The sequence below is a fragment of the Rutilus rutilus genome, assembly GCF_951802725.1.
Source record: "Rutilus rutilus genome assembly, chromosome: 1".
NCBI classification, from domain to species: domain Eukaryota; kingdom Metazoa; phylum Chordata; class Actinopteri; order Cypriniformes; family Leuciscidae; genus Rutilus; species Rutilus rutilus.
Genome location: NC_140209.1, coordinates 55,189,028 through 55,214,232, shown reverse-complemented (window position 1 = coordinate 55,214,232; position 25,205 = coordinate 55,189,028). Strand labels below are relative to the sequence as shown.

At 38.3% G+C, this 25,205-nt stretch overlaps 2 protein-coding genes across 3 annotated transcripts; one reads left to right on the top strand and one right to left on the bottom strand.

Annotated features, from left to right (window-relative positions):
* Positions 1-836: 836 nt before the first annotated feature.
* tecra (trans-2,3-enoyl-CoA reductase a) lies at positions 837-16,750 on the bottom strand. 2 transcript variants are annotated; one of them, XM_084421469.1, is made up of 11 exons: positions 16,675-16,750; positions 10,931-10,982; positions 10,754-10,798; positions 10,045-10,148; positions 5,395-5,510; positions 5,093-5,198; positions 3,934-4,006; positions 3,797-3,840; positions 3,647-3,704; positions 3,466-3,554; positions 837-1,365 (listed from the first exon to the last, which is right to left on the bottom strand). In XM_084421469.1, exons 1-11 carry the CDS (start codon positions 16,744-16,746, stop codon positions 1,192-1,194), a joined length of 933 nt encoding a protein of 310 aa, XP_084277595.1. In that variant the 5' UTR covers positions 16,747-16,750; the 3' UTR covers positions 837-1,191. The 2 variants fall into 2 exon arrangements, with proteins under 2 accessions (XP_084277595.1, XP_084277594.1); XM_084421468.1 differs by lacking the exon at positions 16,675-16,750 and adding an exon at positions 11,520-11,894.
* Positions 16,751-16,759: 9 nt separating this feature from the next.
* dnajb1a (DnaJ heat shock protein family (Hsp40) member B1a) lies at positions 16,760-22,315 on the top strand. Its single transcript, XM_084421681.1, has 3 exons — positions 16,760-17,320; positions 20,459-21,042; positions 21,721-22,315. Exons 1-3 carry the CDS (start codon positions 17,110-17,112, stop codon positions 21,949-21,951), a joined length of 1,026 nt encoding a protein of 341 aa, XP_084277807.1. The 5' UTR covers positions 16,760-17,109; the 3' UTR covers positions 21,952-22,315.
* Positions 22,316-25,205: the final 2,890 nt, after the last annotated feature.

Genomic DNA, 25,205 nt, shown 5'->3' with positions numbered 1-25,205 from the left:
GATTATTGTTTTAAAATAAATTAACACTTTTATTCAACAATGATGCATTAAATTGATCAAAAGTAAAAGAAAATACATTTATGTTGCAACAAAATTTGTCCATTTGAACCTTATGTTAATCAAATAATCCTAAAAAAAAAATGCATTAACAAAAAAATATTGCGCTGAACAACTGTTTTCAACACTGATAATAAGAAATGTTTCTTGAGCATCAAATCACCACATTAGAATGATTTCTGAAGGATCATGTGACACTGAAGACTGGAGTAATGATGCTGAAAATGCACAATAATAAATTATCTTAATAATATGTATTAAAATAGAAAACAGTTGTTTTAAATTGCAATAATAGTTCACAATATTACCGTTTTTACTCTATTTTTTATCAAATAAATGCAGCCTTGGTGAATATGAGGCTTACTGACCGCCAAAAACTTACCACAAACTTTTGAACGGAAGTATATAATTTGCTTTAAAAAAAAAAAGAGGATGATTAAGATGTTTTTCATTATGCCATTATTTTCATAACAGTTAAGCACCCCTAAGAACCTTAATGGTCTTAAAAAAGAGGCTTCACTTTTAAAGCAAAATATGCGTTTCTTTGAAATATGCCCTTGACATGTTCGTCAGATTCACCCAGGTAATGTAAGCCAATCTGATAAAGGTTTACCATAAATTCACACAATAAAAAAAAAAAAAAAAAAAGCAATAGCATAAATTTGTTGCCACGTCAGATGTATTGCTTGGAAATACATCAGTCAAGTGAGGCGATATGTATCTGCTACATGAAAATGAATCAAGTCATTTCTGAAGAATGAATCAAGGCTGTTATATTTGCCTCAGGATAAAGGCACAGAACGGTCTTTAATTTGCATCGTATTTCTCACCACAGACAAAAAGAGTCTCTTTGGATTTCTAGGTTGTAGTACTTTGTCTGCTAAATGTTTGCATTCCTATACATGTGCACAATTTTCTGTATTCATGTGTATGAACAATAAAATATTTTTTTAATTTATGGTTATTAAAATAGAGCGACTTGATATAAATACAACATTACAGTGTCTCAATTTACTGCAGTTATTTCATACAATAATATATATTAAGACTTGCTGTATATGTATAAACTAGCAAAATACTGATTTAAATTTGTAAAAAAAAAAAATCTTGATTTTTCAGTGGTGTGTTTTCCTGCTATAGGATGAAAGGTAGGATTGGGGAGCGCAGCGTGGGATACTCTTTGAACTCCTTCAGGTAGCTGCGATGCTTTCCTTTGGCCCAAATCGTCATCTGTATGAATCCCACCGCAGTGAAGAACAACACGGGCACACACTGGGTCATCAGTGTGAATCCAATCCAGGAGCCCAGCTACAGGAGTACAGAAACCACAGCTTCAGCTTCAGGGACTGTTATGAACTCTGTGTGACCAGTAGAGGTCAGCGTTTCATTATTTGTAATGGGCCGTTCACACGGCAGGACACGTTCTTGTCAAGGGGGTCTATAGTGGTCTATAGTGCGGCAGGGATGATGTATTTTTGTCAGACAAAACCTAAAAGGAGTTGCAATTTAGCACTTATGGTTGAATCAACCGTAAATTATTATTTATTTTTTTGTATTGGGTTTTTGGTTAAATGCATGAAATGAGGTCTGTGGTGATTTTTCATATTTTTCCCGCCCCTTTTTCAGCGCTGCACTCATTGTGTTCTGTCAAAGGTAATGAAGGTAATATCTTACAGATTTATGAATGAACCCCCTGTTTTAAAATCTTCCCAGTCTACTGACATTTGTTATGACATCCGCTTCAAACATTAGAATGCTCATGATAACTTTCGAAGTCTACAGTAAATAAATCCTCTTCACCGGCTAATTACTCCTCGACAGCGTTGCCATTTTATACAGAGCTACAGCAAAAACGGTTCAAAGACAAGAAAAATCTAAAGATGGCTGCGTGCTTGTTTCTCTGGTGCATAAGGTCTTTACAGAGGTTGACTGGGCCATTAAACATCATCAGCCCGAATGGTAAATTCATCTACTCACTACACTTGGATGTTTAAGTCGTTTCAACTTAAATAACATTAAACTGACTTTGATGAATTTGTTGAATCTTGTTTAACTTATAAAAAATTGCTTAACTTATTTTGATGTGTTAAAGCAATGTAAAAACATATGTTGACATAACTTATTGATCATATATTTTCTTACAGTGTAGTGTGCTTTTACAGCCTCATCGTGTTTATAATCGCGAACTTGCGAACTACTCTAATTCACACTTTCAGGGAAAATGTTTTAAAATAAAGACTGAAAGAGTTGTCGAAGCTTAGGGATGGTGATGTTGAAGTCATGTGACCATGGTGTAGTTCGTTTATATTGCAACAGTGAGGTTCTGGAAGTAAAAACTTTTTTGATTTTTTTTTACTATAACTTGTAAATCGTTAAATCCAGGCATACTGGTTGTTAACCAATTATATTTGCTTCTGTTGAAGACGTCAGCCTGCATTATTTCAACTTAATTTTAAAACAATTGTGTTTAATAGCAGAACTCATAAAGGGAAAACTACATTACCCATGATGCTGTACAGAAAATTCCACCAATCAGAGTCACGGCAAGCAAAACGTGTCAAAAGAGCTCTTAAACTCTGCCCACTCCCATGAAGCACCACGAATAACATAATCAAGTTAGTGTCCCTACGCCAGGTTTGCGCAACAAAATTAGCCCTATTGCTATTCAAAACCCGCCTAATCACAGCCAAAACTAAGGCTAAAACAACACTTCAACCTACGGACTAAAAAAAACAACCCGCGGCAACAGTGTAAAAGTAGCTCAACTCCGCACGAAAACGGCAGACTTGGCAACACTGCCCTACGCTTTTAAAGTACTTAAACATTTATGTATATATGCATACTTTGCAATAAAATTTAAATATATTGTTTTTATACATATAATCAACATTTGTAAATGAGTAGTTTTATATTTCCCAATAATTTTCAATTTAATTATGCCATTTGCAATGCTTCATGGGAAGCCGGTAAGTACACAGTCTTAAACATATTTAGTCTGATTTTCAAATACGTTTTTGCTTCAAATCAAAGTTTGTAGTGTTGTTATTCACCCCGTAGCTGATTGTCTTGGTTCATGGCTTATAATGCTTTATAAATTATTTTTTTAATTCCCGTATGGGGAATTTTTTTTATAAAATACGCAGCTGAAAAAGTGGGCGGGCACTAATGCACTCTAGCCTACGTTTCGCTTTTTATTTCTGGCGACTGCATTTAGGCTTCAAAATTCATAAAAGTTGTGTTCAGTTGTGAATATTATCGTGATGACTGAAACGTGTAAGGATCATAAACTTTTTTTCAAAATAAGTGGAAAAATCCTATTGGGTTTTTGTCAAGGGAACCAGGGAGATGCTTAACTTACAAAAACAGATCATCACTGCCACTCACACCTCAGTCACTCATGGGTCTCACCTCATATGTGTAGTTTGGGCATGAAACAAGTGCAAATATCCATGTAAAAGGATTCTTGGTTGGATAAGGAATCTTCTTAACCTTCGTGCCTTAAAAAAAAAAAAAAAAAAAATTTAATGCATTATATTAACAAAACCATAGTGGCTGACTTTGGATTTATGATTTATTCTGTAGCTTTTACCAGATAGTTTGAGATTACGCAGAGCCATGTGAATCGACAAGCTGCCCAGTTGACAGAACTGCAAAAAGCACAAATCAGTAACTGAAGAACGCTGATAAGACAGATACACAACACATTACAGTAAGAGGCAGTGCAGTGGAAAGTGCTTACTAGAAAGATTCCCAGCGCTGCCTTCACCTGCTTCTCCCCATAATCTGCATGTAAACAGACTGACTTTAAAGACAGCAGTTCAGAATACAGTAATAACCTGAATGACAAAGAGCAGAGTTGAGTGATGTATTACATACATGGCGGCGTGTAGAGAGGGTGATTGATGTAATAAGCCATCCATGCAGCAGAGCACCAGTAATAGGAGCCGTTCTGTTGAAGAAACAATTGCAATGTGATTTAAAAAAAAATTTTTTTATTTTTCCTCAGATCTGGCCCATATCTGGGCCATGTGGAATCCACGTGTACCAGATGTGGGCCGGATGTGGGCCGACATTATGTTGTTGTCTGGGATGTGTGATGGAGCATGGTTGAAGCTAAACTCAGGAACTGAGTAGATGGTTAACTAAAGACGGGTAACAACATTGTCAAAATGATCCCCATTCAATGACTAGAAGCGTTGTATTATTAGTGCCAGGCCAGTAGTTGGCGATGTCATTTCGTAAAGAAACACTATGCGCCTATAGACTGAACACGTAATACACATGCGATTGACGCCACTATTTGCACAAATTAGTGTTTTTGTAGTTTACATGATGATAACGGTATCGGTTTCAAAAACCTGCACTCTGAAACCCGTTTTCACAAGTTTGCATTTTCGTTTTCACAAGTTTGCCCCCAAAACACTGTTTTCGTTTCATGCAAGCGTCCCCTAAAACTATAATTTCATTGTTTATGTAACACCCTGACCTAGACTAGGGACTGTAACAATTGGGGATCAACTTAGACCCCAGAAAACTGATTGCTGAGTGCATTTTTCTTTCCTGTACTGGTGCATTTCTAATTAAACAGGAAGTTGGGGGTTGACCACCATAATTTGCATTTGATTTTGCTACAAGTGCAGGATGAGTCATCAATATTCTTGGTTTGTTTTCCTGGAAGTGAAGGCCTGTGTATGTCTGCTTAAAGTTTATCTGTCACATTTTGGAGTACACTGGCAAATAGATGAACTCAAATTTCAAGTCGTTTTGATTTTATGCGGTCTTTAAACTGAGCATGCTAAAAACATGCATCTGTCTTCTTGGAATTAAATAAGGAAACAGCCTGTAGAAATATATTCAAATATGTTTCACTTGTATCAAAACATACACTACCATTCAAAAGTTTGGACTAAGTACTTTCTTTTGTAAGAGATGAATATTCAGCAAGAATGCATTACATTTTATCAAAAGTAACAGCGAAGACTTTTACATTGTTAAAAGATTTCTGTGTACACACACAACTGTGATGCATCCTCACTTTGAAAATGTTGCGCATCGGCATGGTGCCATGGGAGAAGCGGTGGACGAACAACGTCTCCAAGATTCGCTTCCCATAGTGGAAGGAGTGACACATACAGGCTATACTGTGGAAAACAGACTAGTTAGGTTTATTCTTGAGAGACATCAATCAAATGCTTCTCAACCTAATTCCCAAAATACACTTGTGGTTCAGTATGGTTGACCAGTAGGTCAACTGTTAGAAGATACTGTTCCCACTGTCCATGGCCTGAATCCAGCAGTAAAATCACATCTGAGGGCAGTGGGCTTCATGATACTTACTGCACAACCAAATGCTTACTGGCGGTGAACTCATACTTGGGAGTGTAGATCAAAGGGAGTCGAAAATAAAACAGCAGGTATATGACAAGTGGTCCAATGCACTCGATTAGGAACACCTGCAAACACACAATGATAAAATCAACATAAAACAGTGGACACCCATTTTAATTCTATAATGGGAAGTATGTGAAACGACATTCAGAAGGAAAAATGTGGATCGGGAGGATTTGTTTCATGGATGTTATTGAAGGTTCTTCATGGAACCACAGATGCCAATAAAGAATTTGTATTTTTAAGAGTGTATCGTGCAATGAATTTAACATAATAAGACAAGAAGTATATATTTAGTCATATATAGAGTCAGACTATATATTTATACAACAAGTTAGTTCTGGATCTCGAATCTGATTGGCCGAGAGCCTTTTCCAGCCATGCGATTTTCTACTAATATCACACGGAAACCGTTTCACAATTTGTATCACTCCGCTAGTTTCTGCCAGATATTGGCAGCATTTCTCACAGCAAGTGTCAATGGCAGAGGAGCAAACCCACTATATTTTTTACAAATACAACCTTTATTGTGTCACACAGAGTTTTTTAGGTGAGAATTGAGTTGTTTAGACCCTGAATATGTGATTTATATATAAACAAAGCACTTATTTGAAAATTTGCTTTGAAGTTTTCAGAGATGTGTAAGCTCCGGGCCGTCAGCGTCAGTCCAGCGCTCATGTCCCTGCCAAGAACATCTTCATATCAGCCATGTCCTTCGGGAATTTGCTGCTGGCTTCAGAACTTTCTGATTTTGCAGAGTTAGAAACGTTCCTGGGTCAACATATTTTGTTGATCCTGGAACAACATTCCTGTCTGAAAATTTTATCCAGACCATATCCCTGCCCCTAAACCTAACCCTACACATAAGTTGTCCCTGAAATCAGAGGGAAATGATGGTGAATAACACTGATGTAGAAGCACCTAACCCTGGTCGTAAGCCTAAACTTGACATAAACTGTAAACTTGTCCCTTAAATCTAATTGATTAATTGGAATGTTGTTCCAGGATCAACAAAGATGTTGATCCAGGAGCATGTACTTGGTGAAATTACATACAAGGTAAGAATAAAACTAAGAATAAGCAGTTATATCAATGAAAAACCATGTGAGCTATCACAGAGAATTCTGGGAATGTCAATTTATGTGTTTTACTGTAAATTATAATAAGTTGCATTTAACAGTGTTTTACAGTAAAATGGCATCTAATGTGAAATGTCCCGTTAGATCTATTACAGTTTTTCACTGTATCGACTTATTACAGTGTATGCCTCCTATGTGCTGACATCATCCTGCCCCGTATGAGTCAGGACAAGGGTAGGCTACACGTGCAGAAGGTGAACGGGAGGCGAACGGGATCAACACCTGCAGAGAAACGGTGTCAGAGAGATTACATGTTCTAAGAAACAGGATTGATTACTGGGGAGGTGAGAGAAAACTGAACCAGGGGATTGTGCACATACCTTGCAACCACTGAGCAGACTTTTACATGAGCTGGACAGATACAAACAAACCTTTCACCTTCTAACATGCCAGTGAAAGATTAGACAAAGACCATAATACTGAATCTAAATTCTGATTGGATGAGCCACGTTCAAAGCCATTGTAAAATGCTAATTGCGCAGCTGTGAACGCACATTATTAATGTTCCTCTTCCATGTTTTAAAGCCTCTATGACTTTCTGTGGTACACAAAATAAGTTATTAAGCAGAATGTTCAAGCTGCTTGAAGATATTCTGTAAATTCAGTTCCTCACACAATGAACAATTTTGTTGCTAAGAAGAACTTTTGTGTTCAAGACAAAATTTTCATTTAAATTAAAATTAAATTTAAATTGTTTTCCTCCATTTCCGAGTATGAGCTCCATATTCTCCTATAGCTATAACATATTATATGAGCCAAAGAAGCCTGATGTGTCAAATATGATACTCAACAAAACAAGACTTTTTTTTGTAATATTTTGTCTAAAGGTTTATTCAACTTTTTATTCCACATGTCAGGATTTACAGGGTTAATACTATCACTCCTATTTTTTTAAAAATAAAACAGTTTGAAAATGAGCTTCTGTCAGGATATGTTCGGAATGGAATAGTTTGTATCACCTTGTTTTCTTTTGTTCTGTTACTGTTTCCTTTGTTTTGCCACGTTTCTTCTCTTCGTTTGTTGCCATGGTTACCAATTATGTTGCACGCCTGTTTCATTATTTGTCCATATCTTGTGTATTTAAGCCCTGAGTTAAGTTCTGTCTGAGCCCAAGCCAGTCGCAGAGTCTGACCAGGTGCAAAAGCCAGCACCAATGTCCGTCTCTGTGGGAATTTTAGTGGAGATTGAGATTGAGTGTTTCCTGCCACAGATGAGTGTTTGCTGTGTCCGGTCTCTACAGGAATATATGACTCTATTGACAATGTCAGTTCCCTAAGATTCCAGTCTCCGCTGGTTCCGCCCAGTCTCTTGCCTCCTTCGTTGTCGCTGGTTCCACCCAGCCTCCCACTCCCTCCTATTCTGCCAACTCCCTCCAGCTCCTCACCTTTGTCTCTGCTTGCTCCCTTCAGCTACTCGGCTCTGTCTTTGGTGTCTCTGCCATGCTCCTCGGCTCCACCTTGGTCTTCCCTTTCTCCAGCCCTGCCTTGGTGTAAGGATTGCTGCCCAACTTAGGCCTCCAAGCACAAAACTCCACATCAGCCTGTTGACCCATTGACTCCAACCCTCCTCATCTCCACTGTAGACTATCATCCCACTGGCTCTGGCGGGCTCCCTTGTCCCTCCGGACAGATGTCACCTGGTTTCACCACGGGCTTCTAGGCCTTCAGCTGTGCCTCAGCCTTTCACCCTTTTGGCTTCCCTCTGGCTCCATCATTGTCCTCTGTCGCTGTGGCTGCACCATGGTCTTCCGAGTCCCCATCTCTGCCTTGGACCCACAAGCCGTCGGCTCCGCCTTGGCCCTCCAGACCAGCGATGTCCCCCTGTGTCTTTGGCTCTTCGGCTCCGCCCTAATCTCCATCTATAGCCGCTTTCCGACCGGAGGAACCTTTTCACAGTTCCTAGAACTATTGGCTAAAGAACCTGGATGTCGGCGTGTTCACACCGCAGGAACTAGGAATGATTTTAGTTCTAGGAACTCCATTTGGAGGAACTAATTTAGGTCCTACTTCAGAGTAGGGTCTAAACCAGCACTATAGGAACTACCCGTGACGTTAGTGTACGCTGATTGACCGAACGCACGCGGAACACCAGCAGCCGACATTTTTAAAACAGCTATAATGTAAACACACAGATTATAGCCTATATATTTACTCCAGAAACTAACTATACAAACATGGAAAACAGTGATAGATGGGTCTCTAAACCTTTATGCTGAAGAGAAAATCCAACGCAACTTTGAAGGGACCAAGCCAAACATGATTATGTTTATCTGCCCAGCTAGCAACACTGGACATCAACCACACGGCATAGGCTAATAACCTATTTTTCAAATACTGTCTACTTTCTATAACAGTTCTATCTAATAACATATTAAACAGTACTGTTAGACAGATCGCTAACTAATAAACACAGAGAATGTGAGCATTGTTTGCTCTGGCGTTCTCAGCGCCGCCAAAATAAAGGTCCGTCACGCCGTCAAAATAAAAGTCACCGTGCTTGCGTCACTCCCTTACCCCTCCTACCAGTTCCTATGGCCACTTGGCCAGTGCGAACGCAAACAGCAAAACGGAGTTTGGGGGATAGTAGTTCATAGAACTGTTTAGAAGTGGACAGTCGACAGTTACTAAGTTCCTGTAACTACTTGGTCGGAAAGCGGCTTATGTTGGCAGTCCCTTGGTTCCACCCAGATTCACCGCTGAGGCTCTTATTCCATCAGTTGCGTTTTGAGCCTTTGTCCTTATGACTTGGTTCTGGGTCGCTCCCTGGCTTTGTCCTCATGGCTCTGTTATGAGTCGCTTCCTGGCTTCTCCCTCCATCATCTCCATGGCTCCTCCCTCTACCAACCCCACCCTTGGACTCTTCCTCCTGCTCCCTTCTTCTAAAGACCTTTTTTGTTTTGTTTTTCTCCCTCCTCCCACCACTACAGTGTAGTTTCTGTTTACGGTGCCAAGGGGAGCCTTACGGGAGGTGGGAGTTACATCAGCTTTGTTCTGTTTTATGGACTTTTAGTCCACCGTGTTTTCCTGTTTTCTGTTCCTGTTTCCTTTGTTACCCATGGTCTCAGACTTCATTTGTTGCCATGCTTACCAATTATGTTGCACACCTGCTTCTTGCTGAGTTTGTCATTACCTTGTGTATTTAAGCCCTGAGTTTAGTTCTGTTGATTGTCCTGTATTGTCTGCGAGTTGAAGCCAATGCTGTTATGTTTTTGTTCTCCTGCGATTCCTGTTTTGGATTATCTTTGTTTTGTTTATCAATAAAGTTAAACGGCTGATATTAAGATTTACCTCTCCCTGCTCCTTCATCTTCGTCTGCCTAACTCAACCTGACAGCAGAAATACAAAAATATTTTCTGGAGCCTTTGGATATTGTCTTGGAGTCCAAACAGGTTGAGAATGAGAGACACTGATGAATGTGATTGTGTTTCAGTTGTTGTTTGTGTGTTAGTCAGAACACTCACAGTTCCCCAGGTCATCTGGGATCCCAGGTCTTTAAAGTAGAAGGTTGCAGTGGTTCCTACAGGGAGCTCCTGCAGGATATCCTCATCTCTTAAGGGTTTTCCTTCTGAAACAATAAGCGCATTTCTTTAAGAGATCAACAATTGACTTATATTTTAACATATGAATATAGTGAGATAATGTGGGTGTCACTCCTGTAAATAAGTGAACTGTGTGTGAATGTAACCGTATTAAGGACTCAAATACAGGACTGACAACTGTATTCTGCTGCCATGTAAAAGTGACCCGTCAGTTCTCCTCTTCACACTGATGTAGCTCATCCCATTAACTATGAACATGATCCTATACCCTGATAGCACACAAACATCTTAGAGACGTCTATTTAATGTCTGCATTTTAAGATGTTTATCAGATGTGTTTGCACTGCACTTTATTACACTTTTTTTATTTTCATTATAAACACTACTTTTTTATATTCACTTTGAACACTACTGAAATTTGAAAACTATTAAACGTTTTTCAAGAAATGTTTTAAAATAAAATAATAAATGGTTTCCACTTGTTTTGATATTGTTATATAATGAAACGATAATTTGTTACCAATTTCAGTTGCAGGCTAATTCACACATTTTGCCATTTTTTTTTAAAGTAGGCCTAATTTAAAGTGTCCAAATACATTTTAAACAACCGTTACAAAGCAGATGTACTCACTTGGGTCCAGGCATAAAGCCTGTCTGGCAGGATACCATTGTGGATCTGTGGAAATTGAAGCCTGACATGTAAGACTTTGCTCAACCATTATTTCAATGTCATCAACTTATCAGTAGAAAGCTATTTAAAGAAAGGCTTTGCGTTTTCATAGCTTCTTTAGCACAGAGCACAACTTACTTGATTTGTGGAACAGAGACTTAATGTCCAAAATAGTGGCTGTTGGCTCTACCTGCAGAAAGATAGACATGCTGCTAAATATATAGGACATAATAACAGCAACATTCTGTTTTTCAATTATCAAGCATATGTATATATATATATATATATTGTTAACTACTGCAATTTTCCTCCTCACGCAGTCATAAATCAGGTTTACTCTATTCTCGACATGCATGTCTAAGCAATGGATCTCACATAGGAATCTTTGGAAGCTCGGAGGACATGATCATGTTCCAAAAGCAACATGACTAATGCAAAATCTGACCGATAGTGACCACCTTATTACTACAAAGTTACAGCATGAGCATTAGTTGTGCTCTAATTACTGTTGGCTGTAGCGATCTGGCATTAATAACAGCTGATGATTGCAGATGATTTCTTTACTTCTCTGACTGTATTATGTTCAGCCTGAGAGTCGCAGTCTAAACACAATACTATTTTTAAATAAATGCAACAACGACACGACAGTCCTGACACTGTTTGCAAGTAACTGTCTGTCCTTTGTATGGTATTTAGGCTTTTATAAACCCCACTAAAAAGCACATACCTTATCCAGGAGCAGTAGTTTTTCCCGGGTTTTGATATTTAGTATCTCCACCTCAAAGTAAACAATTCGTCTCGCTTTTTTCGGAGGTTTTGGCCTGGGTTTAGAGGGAGTAGGAGCTGCTGCGCCATCACTCTTTCCTGATTTTGCCTCTAAAGCTAACGTATCCATGACACCTCCTCAAACTTTCTGCACGCTGAATCCTGTGTTTAGTCCGTAGTTCAAAGGTCTGTCGCATCCCACATATCACTCATAAATCCTCAAGTTCTTCATAATAAATCCAAAACTCAACTCAAGTTCCTCTCCGTTGAATGAATGCAGAGGAGTGACAGAGAACGAGTGCAGTGTGATTGAAATATCTCCCACCTCTTAACACCTGAGGGGTGACCATCACAACCACTCCTCTGAAGACGAAATATGAGAGTCCCAAGACATAATCCATGGATTTTCATGAAGCTAAATTTGAAAGTAGGAAGCCCCGTGACCTTGTGGGACTCAGGCCAGTTCAGTAGGACATGGTCCGTACCTACACAGCGCCTACTCTAGGGTTAGGCTAGTGTGCATCTCGACAGGATATTAATACATTTGCATTGCAAGCAGTGTCATGCAATGAATCTATTTGAGTTTGTCCATGGCCACACCAGAGATTGGACTTGGCTTCAATAAATAAGCCACTTCTCTGGTATCTAGAGGTTCTCACATTAGGTTTGGGCAAGTCACTGCCGTACACAGCTCATTTGTGTCTGTCAGCCGTAAGCCGATCAGACAAACATACTGAGAGGCAAAGTGTCTTGAGTTATCCGGTATATTTACAAGGGCAGTTAGTTAGTTTAGCAGTGTTATTTTAGTATCATTGAGAAACTATTATGGTTTATATTAATATTTTGAATTAGGTTTTTATTTTTCCTCCATAATTTTTATTGTTTTTGTCATATTTAGTAGTTCTTTTTCATTTTAATTTCAGTTTTAGATATTTTTGTACATCAGTTAAAGTGAGAAATATAGCTGAAATTGAATAAAGTTTTTTAAATTTTATTTTATTAATTATATTTATTATTATTTCTTATTCTAATAACGCTATTTTTATTTCTATGTATTTTGGTACAGAACAGCAGATTATATTTAGTTTGTTTTATATTCTAATCACAGAATATAAATTCAAATCATGAAAGAGTTTATTTCAGTGAGGAAAAAGGGTGTGTTTACACGACAACGATGTACTAAAAACGGGAAATTTCTTCCTTTGCGTTTTCCGCGTACAGACGACAACGCTGTCGAAACGATCCCCGTTCACACGGATCCACGAAAACAACTAAAAACGCTGTATTATTCATGCCAGGCCAGTAGTTGGCGACATCACTTTATAAAGAAACATGCGCGCCTGTAGACTGTGTTACGCATGCTTATGACATCACCGCTTTCACAAATTCACATTTTTGTAGTTTACACTGTAAACATATAACTTACACATATAAGAGTATCGTTTTCACAAAACTTGCACTTTGAAACCAGATTTCAAAAGTTTGCGTTTTCAGGTCCCCAAAACGCTGTTAACGTGTAACGGCCAAAACGCATAAACCGTTTTTAGCTGAAAAATTCGACAATGTGAAATGTTTTTAAACCTCTGATTTTGAGTTGTATTCAGTGGAACGGTGGATATTAAAATGCAAAGCAAAATAATTTTTTAGGAAATATATTCATTAAGAAAGCTCTGAAATCAATTCGCAAGGCATTGTACACATACTCAGATGAAATGAAATGATGTCTCTCTCAGATAAGTTTAGCCATGTGTGCAGACAGCCTATATTTGTTTGCCTACTTTAACTGCTGCTTGGATGATCATGGTGTGCTGACAGCGCACACATGGAATCAAACAAGAGCTCAGATTACGTTTGACTACAACATGTTGCTTTGCAGTTTTACTGTGTACTTGTCTAGATACGAGATGAGAAAAATTGTATACCACTCTTGGTCTGTTTCCACATTTCAAAGCTGATTTAGAACATATACATTTTCAGAACAACATGTTATCATGACACCTCATTTCAGTGTATAGTCTAACGCAGCATCTGTCATGCGACCTCTTCAGTGGTTCATACCATGGTGTGGAATCATGGTAGTACCCTGGTATTTTTTGACATACCTTGCAATGCCATTCTCTAGTATAGGCCTATGTATTACTGTTTGATACCTTTGCTAAATTGCTCTTTTTGTGTGAGACTGAATTCCAGCTATGTTTGAAATAGCATGCTAATACACAATATAGCCTACTATTTCTGTAGTAGGCCTATACGTACTGTATGTACTGTGTTCTCTTTGTACAAAATCTATATATATATATATACAGTATAGCCTATATGTACACGGAGGTCTAATAAATGTAAGCACCGTACTTCTCAGAAATATAGCCTATTTAAAGTAGCCTATACTTGACTTGTACATAAGTATATTTGACCTATACTTGTAGTCCAGTCTCCAGACATACTTAAAAGTAATTAAGTATTCTAAGTATAGGCTACTTTGTTTGTAGTTGTGTTAACTGTTAACTCATTTGTATCTGTAATTATTTTGACTGTACTAAAGCATACAAATATTATAATATGTTTGCAGAGATTTAGGAAACATGCTCACATAGGCTACTCGTTTCTCTGAAAAACAATATGCTACAGCAGCCATTAGTTTGAAATGTGCTTTCCGTGTCGGATGTCTGTTTTTGTTTTGGTCTCTGTGACTCCGTCCACTGCCAATTTACCCAATAGTGTTTCGACACTCTTGGTTGCCAGTTGGCGGAAAACACAGCGTATTGTAGCAATGGAAGCCAGCAAACTGTGTCAGAGATCGCATACTCTCCAAGACCTAACAATCCTCGGCATCCATCTAAAAAGCTCTATGTCCAGAGTAGAGGCATATTAAAACACGGATAAATCAACTCATCAACTTACAGTATGTCTCTGTCTCAATTGTTCATTGCGCTCGTTCCTGTTGCGTAACTTCTCAAACTGGCAACCCCGCGTGAGCGTCGAGTTTGAGGAGGAGGGGTGGGAGAAACAACCCTCCAATATTTTGAATTTGGACTGACTGCAGTACCCATTTCAACCGCTAGCTGTCAATATTACTTCAAATACTTTTTTTCCACATAGTTTTACATATCTTATAAACTTACATTGTTTTAAATATATTGATTTATTAGATAATGTTCCTAATTCTGAGTATGTGAATTACGTAGTGTACTTAGGAATTTACTTCAAATCTAGAGTAGCCTATACACTTATTTCAAGTATAAATATTAATGCCTAAATAGGAACATAGTAGTATCCTCAAAGTGCAAAAATAATATATAAATAGTAAACCATGATGTTATGTTCACTTAAAGAAAACTTACAAGTATATACTAGTTGCAGTATAAACAACAAAACTAGTAGTTTACTGAGATACTTCAAAGTGTACTTTCATAAACTAAAAGAAAAAGTGCTACAAATATTTGACTAATATCTATTAGGGTACCTAGCCTATAAGTTCACTTGTAGTATACTTGCAGTACAAACGAAAAACGTATTTGCAAACTAGTTGTGCACTCAGAGTTTAGGCTACTGTTAAACTTAAATTTAAAAGTTTACTTATATAGACTAAAAAGTGGACAAATTGAGTCCCAAGTAGTATTGAAATAGTATACTTATAGCCTACAAGTAGGCTTATAGCCTACTGATACTAACTACATAAAATATAGGCTACTTAAAATATACTTAAAATTTACTTAAGTAGGCCTATACCAAATAAAATGAACTTGGAGTGGGGAAGCTTTTTTTTTATTACTTTTAATCATTCCCAGGCTACGATTTATATATATAAGTTCGGTTTTCACTACTTAAAATGATCGTTCGTGATATCAGAAATGGAGTAACATGGTAATTCTTGATAACAGGAATTACATTTCCACTAGTACAAAAACATGAATCTTCATATCATGTCATCATCATTCACAGAAATCCAGTTCTTGATATATATTAAAAAAATTACATTTCCACATTGTTCATATCAAGAAGTTTGTGTTTGTATTAGTGTAAATGTATTTCTGACAGAGCGGGACAGTAACGGAGTACATTTACTTGAGTACAGTACTTAAGTACAATTTTGAGGGATCTGTACTTTACTCAAGTATCATTTTTGGGGAGTACTCACGACTTTACTCAAGTACATTTGAGAGGCAAATATTGTACTCTTTACTCCACTACATTTCTATCCATAACTGTGAGTACCCGTTTCTTCTTCAAAAAAAAAAAAAAAAAGGACAAAAGAAACATCTCGGAAACCCTCAATTTGTTATTTCCCTCTCAAATGTGATTGGATTGTGCAGGCGCCACTGATTGGGACAGCCTATCAGCAATCACCTTCAGCTTTCCGCCAAAGTCAACTCCATGGTCAGATTTAGATAAGAGACGAAACCATGGATGAAACAATGGATGAAGACGCAGCAGGTCCATCCCGGGAGTATTTTTTTTATAAAGGATGTTATTTTTTTCCCAGGATGGTAGGGGGAATTATTCATTAGGGAAGTCATCCCCAGTGACGGGTAGGTTTAGGGGTGGGGTTAGGGGTAGGTCATCAGACCAATCAAGGATGACTTCCCTAATGAATATTCATGAGTCTTCCCCTACCATTCTGGGGAAAAAAAATATTGCATCCCGAACCCGTGGCCCCACCTCGCCAGACTATTTCAATTTTCTGAACAAGTTAATGATAGTTTTCGCTTCAAGTGTTTGATGTGTTTACCAATGTAAGCATTGTGGCAGTAGTAATGCAATATTTAGAAAATGTACTCTTGTACTCTTGATACTCAAGTACTTTTAAAAACAAGTACTTCAGTACTTTTACTTAAGTAGACATCTGACTGTAGTACTTTTACTTGTACTTGAGTAAAATTTAGCAAGGGGTATCTGTACTTTTACTCAAGTAATGAAGTGTAGCCTACTCTGTCCGCCTCTGATTTCTGATATCAAGAATTATCATTTTAATAGGGAACATTTCATATAGAAACCTTCTTTTTTCACTTGCTGTTTAAAAATAACAGGAACTATATCGTGTGTACAGTAGGCCTACAATATTTAGTAATTAGTACGGTAGCATTCATTGCTAGCTGTTGCTCTCCCATAGTACTCACCTGCCGCTGTAGTCTGTGTGCAGTGAACACTCCTCTCCACACGAGGCGCTCGTTCAGTCGCAACATCTGCATCTGCAGCACCAGCGAGCAAGTCGTTTTCTCGGACTTTCTGCGGACGGCGACGTTGACAACTTCACTATAGTGTGTGAGCCGGGAACACTGTGTGATATTAAAGTTTTATATCGACACAAGTTAGGACACTCTCGGGAAAATGGGCACATATTTCGGGGATGCGGCAGCGGCTGTGTGCGATAAATGAGGATTTGGATAAATAACTTGCAGTTTGACAGTTTGATGAACTCCATCCGCGCGCTTCATGTTCGATAGGACAGGAGGAGGATCGTTTAAAATTAATCAAATCTTTCAGTATTTGGAGGATTCCTACATATGGAAACAGGTAGTTGAAAGCTAGAGGAGTTTTAGTCCAGTGTTGTGATGGGTAAAGATTATTACAGGGTCCTGGGCATAGAGAAGGGCGCCTCTGATGAAGAGATCAAGAAAGCCTACAGAAAACAAGCTTTGAAATTTCATCCCGACAAAAACAAAGCAGCCGGAGCAGAAGATAAATTCAAAGAGATCGCCGAGGCTTATGATGTCCTGAGCGATTCCAAGAAGAAAGACATCTATGACAGATATGGAGAGGATGGTAAGAGCTGTCATCGTCCCACTATAGATTGATATGTAGATAGACAGATAGTCCTTACAAAGTACTGTGATCATTTTAGATAGTGACAATATGGTTCTTTGATATATTTGGTAGTACTGAATTATTACCGTGGTATTTATCCAAAACAATGCCATGGCACAGATAGATTGATAGATTGGCAAACGGATGGATGGATAGACAGATATATAGACACATATACAGATAGATACACAGACAAATTGGCAGACAGATAGATAGGCAGATTGATAGATAGATAGATATAAATACAAATTGACAGATGGATGGATGATAGATAGACAAATTGACATACAGATAAATAGACATAGATAGATAGATAGATAGATAGATAGATACACAGACAAATTGACTGACAGATACACAGAAAAATTGACAGATAAATAGACAAATTGATATACAGATAGATAGATAGACAGATGATAGATAATTAGATAGATACACTGACAAATTGACATAGGAAGATGGATAGATAGATAAATTGACAGACAGATAGAAAGACAAATTGATAGACATAGAAAAATTGTCAGACAGATAAATAGAGATAGATAGATAGATAGATAGGCTATCCCTTAAAAATGTGTTGAATTGTTAAGTTAAATTGAAAGTACAGACATACAGTCTCACACACACACACACACAGATGCTATTATCTCGTGAGGGAAATTGTAGTGCAGCAGCAGTAGTCACAGCATTGTTGTGGAAATTAATAAATCCTAAAAGAAAAAAAGTCACAAATGATATTGTTTAGGCCTATTATTAAAGGTGTTGATTGTATTTATTGCCGTTTGTCATTTGCTTTGTTTCTGCTTTTCTTTGGTACTCTAAAGGCCCGATATACTCGCGCTGAAGTTCTTTGTCGCTCGAGGGTGAAAAGAAATTTGAAAACACAGAGAAACTGTTTGACTTTTCATTCATTCATGCGCCGCCCTCGTTTTTAGGACTGGGGTTTAACTGAATGTTTAGACTAAATATGTGCGCAGTTAGTAAAAGCATCATAAAGGATGTGAATATGTTCTCACCAGCTCTGCAATCAAGTCTCATTTATTTATAAAGTGCTTTAATACAGATAGCCTAGCTTTAGTTTAAAGCAGCTTTCCACCATCAAACAAGAAACAAACTGTGTCAGTTTTCACTGGTGTTTGACCTAGGTGAACACCAGAACACTAGAAATTAGCCTGAAAAGATTCAGAGCCACAAATCCGCACCTACATTATTAAGTAATCACTACAGAACAATGGCAGTTCGAAGGTATTTTAAAGTTTTCCTGATAGTTTGCGCCGGTGAGCTGTTTCAAACCTTCGAAATGAGCTCCAAACGAACATCGTTTTGGCTAGGGCTGCACGATATTGAAGAAAAATGTGGTATGCAGTTAAAAAATGTGATATTTGATAATGCTTTAAGTGTGTAAAAAAACATCTGAAAGTGTCATTTTAATGTCAGTGTAAAGCAACAAGGTTTAGGGTTTCATGTAGGCCTACGTTAGGTTTATTTAACAACAGAAATTGAATAGGCTAATCAATAATGAATTTAAAATATATACTGATTCTTATTAAAGCTACAAAAGTGATTCAGCAAAGAGCAGTGAGTGGTTTCCTATTTGTCTTTTGTTGTTTGATTAACATTAATCACACAGACGGAAGCAGATTTATTAGGCTACTGTCACTTTAAGAGCTGCACGGATCCAATATATTGTTACCTGCGCACCTTCTTTCTCAACTGTGTACTCCACTTAAGACATAACCAACTGTGTTTATGTGAATACTCACCAACATGGGCATTTTGACATAATTTGTGTGTATTTGTCCATATAAGCTGTGGAAGAGAACTAAATTTGGGAATTTCGGCACAGGTTTGCGAGGATTTACGCGTAAATTGAATCATTCCCTCAGGGCTCGCGCTTATAATGCGGGAAATTCCCGCAAACATTTATTTACTTTAGCGTGTAGGTTGTGAGTAAATTAATCCATGATGCAGATTATAAGATTAAATCAGTCAAAAGTTTATCATTAATGTCTTTTTAAGTCTTGCCAATTTAAACATTTAAGTGATTTTAAATTATTCAGTACTCGCGCGCTCTCTTAGAGAGAGTTTTCTCTGCACACGTACATAAGCCGCCTCACAAACAGCTCGCGAATAACAAAACTGAGTTATTTTTTGCGGTTTACTTGCGAGGATCCTCGTAAACACAGTCAGTTGAGATAGAAAACACATGTGTAACCGTAAAATGGATCCGTGCACTAGCTCTTAAAGTGACAGCAGCCTAATATGTGTCTAATTAATGTTGATAAAACAACAAAAGATAGCTTTAATTGTAAGGAGTCAGGATTAATAGCCTATGTATTTAATTTATACAGGACTAAAAGACTATTCAGTGTTATTTTACATTTAATTGCTTTATTCAGTTTCTGTTGTATTTTTATACCTGAATACTAGTGTTACACCTACCTACCCATTTGTATCTTTATTGTACTGTATTTATTTGTGCTACTTTTTTCAATTCAATTCTATTCAAATATTGAAATCAAGCTTGCCCCATTGTTTAAACACAAATACAGTGAGTGAGCAAACATTTAGGTGAGATAAATGATGCTCCCACACACACAGCTCCCCCCTCAAATGAAAAAAGTCCCCCTGTAAGAATCACCTAAGGGGGGAATCATGCATGTCGCAAACCATTTCGATATATCGTGCAGCCTTCGTTTTGGCCAAATTTAGTTTGAACTGACGTCACACACATTGGTTCTTTGATTTCACTCAAAGTATATCGGGGCCTTAAGTGTGGCATGCATGGACTCAGTGAGCACCCTCAGTAGTGCATACAGTTAAGCTTTAGATTCTTTGAGTGAAGCCTGATGACCTTTGGTGACCGTTTGAGTTTTGTCTGAATGTTGCAAACACAGGAGCATGTAGTGTGGAATCGTCGAGGGACTTTATGAAACCGACTCTGATCTCCAGATTAAGAATTCAAACTGTACAGTGTGACTGGATCGTTCCTGTGAGCTGGTTCTGCTCTTTCTATACACAGAATGCTGTTTTTATATTTCCCTCAATGTTGACTTGCTGTTTTCCACAAACATCTTTTTTTTTTTTTTTTTGCAGGGCTCAAAGGACATGCCGGAGGCGGCCCCAACGGCCCCAGCTATACTTTTCATGGTGATCCTCACGCCATGTTTGCGGAGTTCTTTGGTGGCCGTAGCCCGTTTGATCAGTTTTTTGCATCCGCTGGCGGTGTAGATGATGACATGGACATTGACGACCCCTTTGCAGCCTTCGGAATGGGAGGAATGGGAGGAATGGGCGGAATGGGCGGATTTCCCAGATCCTTCAAGTCTCGGCCAGGCGGTCCGCACAGGGCCCGAGAAAAGAAGAAAGATCCGCCAGTAGTGCACGAGCTCAAAGTGAGCCTGGAAGAAGTGTTCTCTGGTTGCACCAAGAAGATGAAGATCTCTCGCAAGAGGCTGAACCCGGACGGCCGCACCATGCGCACCGAAGACAAGATCCTCACCGTGGACATCAAACGGGGCTGGAAGGAGGGGACCAAGATTACCTTTCCCAAAGAGGGAGACGAGACGCCGACCAACATTCCCGCCGACATAGTGTTTGTGGTTAAGGACAAGATTCACCCTGTTTTTCGGAGGGATGGCTCTGACATCGTCTACCCTGCAAAGATATCCCTCCGAGAGGTGAGTGTCTAGTGTCTGCTGCTGAGATAAAGTTACCTAACGTCCAGTAATATACACCAGTGAACTTCTGTTAAGCTTATTAAAAGTGTTTGAGTACAGTAGAGAGATTTATTAACCCATCTTTTAAAAGCAGAATTATTTACTAGAATTCCTATCATAAAGTAAATCTTATGTATATATTTTTTTTTTACATTTTGGAAACTTCTCTTTTTTGTGTGTGTGTGGAGCAGCATTTACTGCGAATCGAGCCGCTCTGAGACACTGAAAATACCAGATCATGAGCTGCTCACGTGTAAACACACACAGTGCCGCGCTTCACTCTGAAACATGCAGAACAGCATATATTTGTGGAATTAAATTGCAGCTTTTGCGATTTGATAATCATACCAAGCCATATTGTGATTTTGGTTTTATTTCGATTAATTGTGAAGCCCTGGGATAAATACGGTTCAATTTATTAACATTAGTTTATACATTAGCCATCATGAACAAAGAATGAGCCGTGGCAGCATTTATTAATCTAGGTTAATGTTCATTTCTACGCATTATTTACTATTTCAGGTTGATGTATTGTAAATAAATGAGAAAAGTTGATTTAAAAGAAGAGGAGTGAAGGCAAAAGTTAATCTTGTTTCTCTTTGTCTTTTCTTTTCTCCCTCTTTCTTTCACTCTTTCCAGGCTCTATGCGGCTGCACCATCAGCGCTCCCACCTTGGACGGCAGAACTGTCACAGTGACGTCACGTGATGTCATCAAGCCTGGTATGAAGAAGAGGATAGTGGGAGAAGGACTGCCTCTGTCCAAATGTCCTGAAAAGAAAGGAGACATGGTGCTCGAGTTCTTAGTGAAATTTCCGGACAAGTTGGGACCGAGTGCTCGTGATGCTCTGGTTCAGATCCTACCACCTTGATCATTGCGACCTCTGGAGGAGAGAGACTCCCTGATCAGATCCTGTGATCGGGCCCTTTTGATTTCGTATAGATTATTGCACCTGAAAGCATCAGTGAGAAATGTACAAATAAGTCAAGTTCAGAGAAACACAATAGAGCTCCAGTGTATTATTTATATCTCCTTGTATCGCAATGCACTTTTACAAAACACAGTGAAATGTTTCTGAATTAATTTAGTGACTTTCGCATAATTTGCAGTACCCTAAGAGTAAATGCTCCGTCATCCTCCTGTTCACTTCTTCAGGTTTCTTTCCCCTTGAATTTGTTTATATTTTCTTTTATTAAAAATGTATTCCAATTTTAGACTCTGCGCAGTAAACATTTAAAAAAAAAAAACATCACCTCTGAACTTTAGGGTTTTATATATTTTTAAGGACCTCAAATAGTAATTATAAAACTGTCTCTGTGTGTGTGTGTGTGTGTGTGATTGTGACTGTGGGTGTGAAATCCCAATGATGGGGCTGCTGTGAGTTTTGAATTGAGTGGGCCCAATACATTTTCAATGGCTCTCGAGCATTTTCACTGTGCTTCCAGAGCATGTTAAAGGGATACTCCACTCTTTTTGGAAATAGGCTCATTTTACAACTCCCCCAGAGTTAAACAGTTGAGTTTTACCGTTTTCGAATCCATTCAGCCGATCTCCGGGTCTGGCGGTACCACTTTTAGCATAGCTTAGCATAGATCATTGAATCGGACAAGACCATTAGCATCTCTCTCAAAAAAATGACCAAAGAGTTTCGATATTTTTCCCATTTAAAACTTGACTCTTCTGTAGTTACATCGTGTACTAAGACCGACTGAAAATGAAAAGTTGCTATTTTCTAGGCTGGAAATGGCTAGGAACTATACTCTCATACCTGCGTAAGAAACTTTGCTGCCGTACCATATGTCCAGCAGGCGTAATGATATGACGCAGCACCTGAAAATAGTCCCCAGCTCTGTAACTTCCAACGTGACCGGGACTAAGTTTGTCTAATTAGACCTATTTTCAGGCGCTGCGTCATATCATTACTAGATATGAAAAGAAAATCGCAACTTTTCATTTTCCATCGGTCTTAGTACACGATGTAACTACAGAAGAGTCAAGTTTTAAATAGGAAAAATATCGAAACTCTTTGGTCATTTTTTTGAGAGAGATGCTAATGGTCTTGTCCGATTCAATGATCTATGCTAAGCTATGCTAAAAGTGGTACCGCCAGACCCGGAGTTCGGCTGAATGGATTCGAAAACGGTAAAACTCAACTGTTTAACTCTGGGGGAGTTGTAAAATGAGCCTATTTCCCAAAAAAGTGGAGTATCCCTTTAAGGTGCGGTCACGTTTACCAGCTCTTGGCAGAATTTTCAAGGTTGAAAATCCAGTCATTCCAATAAGAATCCGTGCGATTGGGTGTTTCGCATTAGGGCAAACGAGTTCCCCAAGCAGATTTCACTCATGTTCATGTTTGGTCAATTTTTCACATGAAATTTCTCTAATGTGACCGTACCTTTCAAGTGTAGTCACATTTACCAAATTTAGGTGTAATTTTGTGGGCAATAGTGACGTATGAAGCAGCTCTCCGTTGGTCAATGCCAAAGACCGTAATAAAAGACAAGACACCTTGTCAAAATGTCCCAGAAATGACCGTTGACATCTTGCACTGATTACATCATTTGGAGCCAGTGTCTGCATAGTAGTGATAGTGAGGTGAAGCCACGGTATCCAGGTCCCGCCCACACTCATGCTCCCACAGACTCAATCGCAAGCACAGCTGTCAATGACATTACATCTTGAACACTTGAACATACATCAGCATGAACTAAGAACTTCCTAAAATTACAGAAACCATTTTTTTTTTTTTTTAAATGTAATTGGATTTTTTTAGTTTGGCTCATGTCATGTCCCATTCGATTACATGGAGAGGGTGGGGTTTATGGCCTATACTGCAGCCAGCCACCAGGGGGCGATATAAATGTTTTGGCTTCAGGACGTTTGCGCCACACTTGTTCAAGGCAGCGAATTTGCATGACCAAGTTGAACCTGTGGGGAAACCGCAATTGTGTGGATTCCTATTGGAATGCCTCGATTTTTATTTTATTTTTTTGTGGCTGTGACCGCACCTTTATACTGCAGATAACACTCACTTTCTCCTCTTAGGTGTGACCCATGATGGGTTTCTGTGATCTTCATGTCACCACTGTGATCTTGAGCACTTAATTGTTCCTTTGAAACCATCCCTTCTCTAGTTATTTTTTTTTTATAAAAAAATTTTGTTGCTGTATTTTCGTTTCAGGCTTAAAATGCCTGAATGTACTGTTAATTATGTACTAATGGGTAATATTTTTCTTGAGTATTGTGTGAATTGTTATTTTTTGCGGCTAGTGTTGCAAAAATGACACGCTCTACATCTCACTTTCTACATTTGTATTTGCTAACCGGTATTCATTTGTGTGAATTTACAGTTATAAAACACCACAAAACATTAATTACAATTTAAACCACCTGTTGCTCGCAATAAATGTAGCTTTATAATCCTATTCTTTCATGGCCCTGGAAACTCAGCATCCGCATATTTTAGAGCCATATATGTATGCTGTTATTTTAATACACTTATTGAGATGATGTACAGTGATGAGATGGTGGTTTTATTGATCAAATTGGATATTGCATCTTTGAACTGCCATTACCACAAGTACATTTTTTAAAGAAATAACAGTATTGTGCCAAGACGAGGGCACATATGCACACAGTTTAAAGTACCTCGCACACTATTCCTGCAACATCAGCATGCTATTTAAAATTCACAATGAATAAAGTTAAGGAATATGTGTTTTTCTGTTTAAAAACAACTACTACTTTATATTGCTGTTTTTTTAGTGGCATGCCTGACAACTCATTTGCGTCAGTGTTTTTATTTCATGCAATTAAAGGCTGTCTTGCTGTCTTGCAAGTGCTGTCTTGTAATAAGTCTGTTACTGGACTGTATATGTTCCATGGTCATGGATGAGTATTTTTGTTAGCTCTAGAAAGGTTACGAGTTAAAATGTTAAAATTATTGGAACATTTATTATAATTTTGTCCTATAGGTTTCCTCTGCTCTAAATTATTTAAAGGACCTGTTTACACCAAGAACGATGACTATTATCATCCACACTAACGCACGAAACCACGTCCTTTTTATTACACTGAACAAAATTATAAACGCAACACTTCAGTTTTTGCCCCCATTTTTCATGA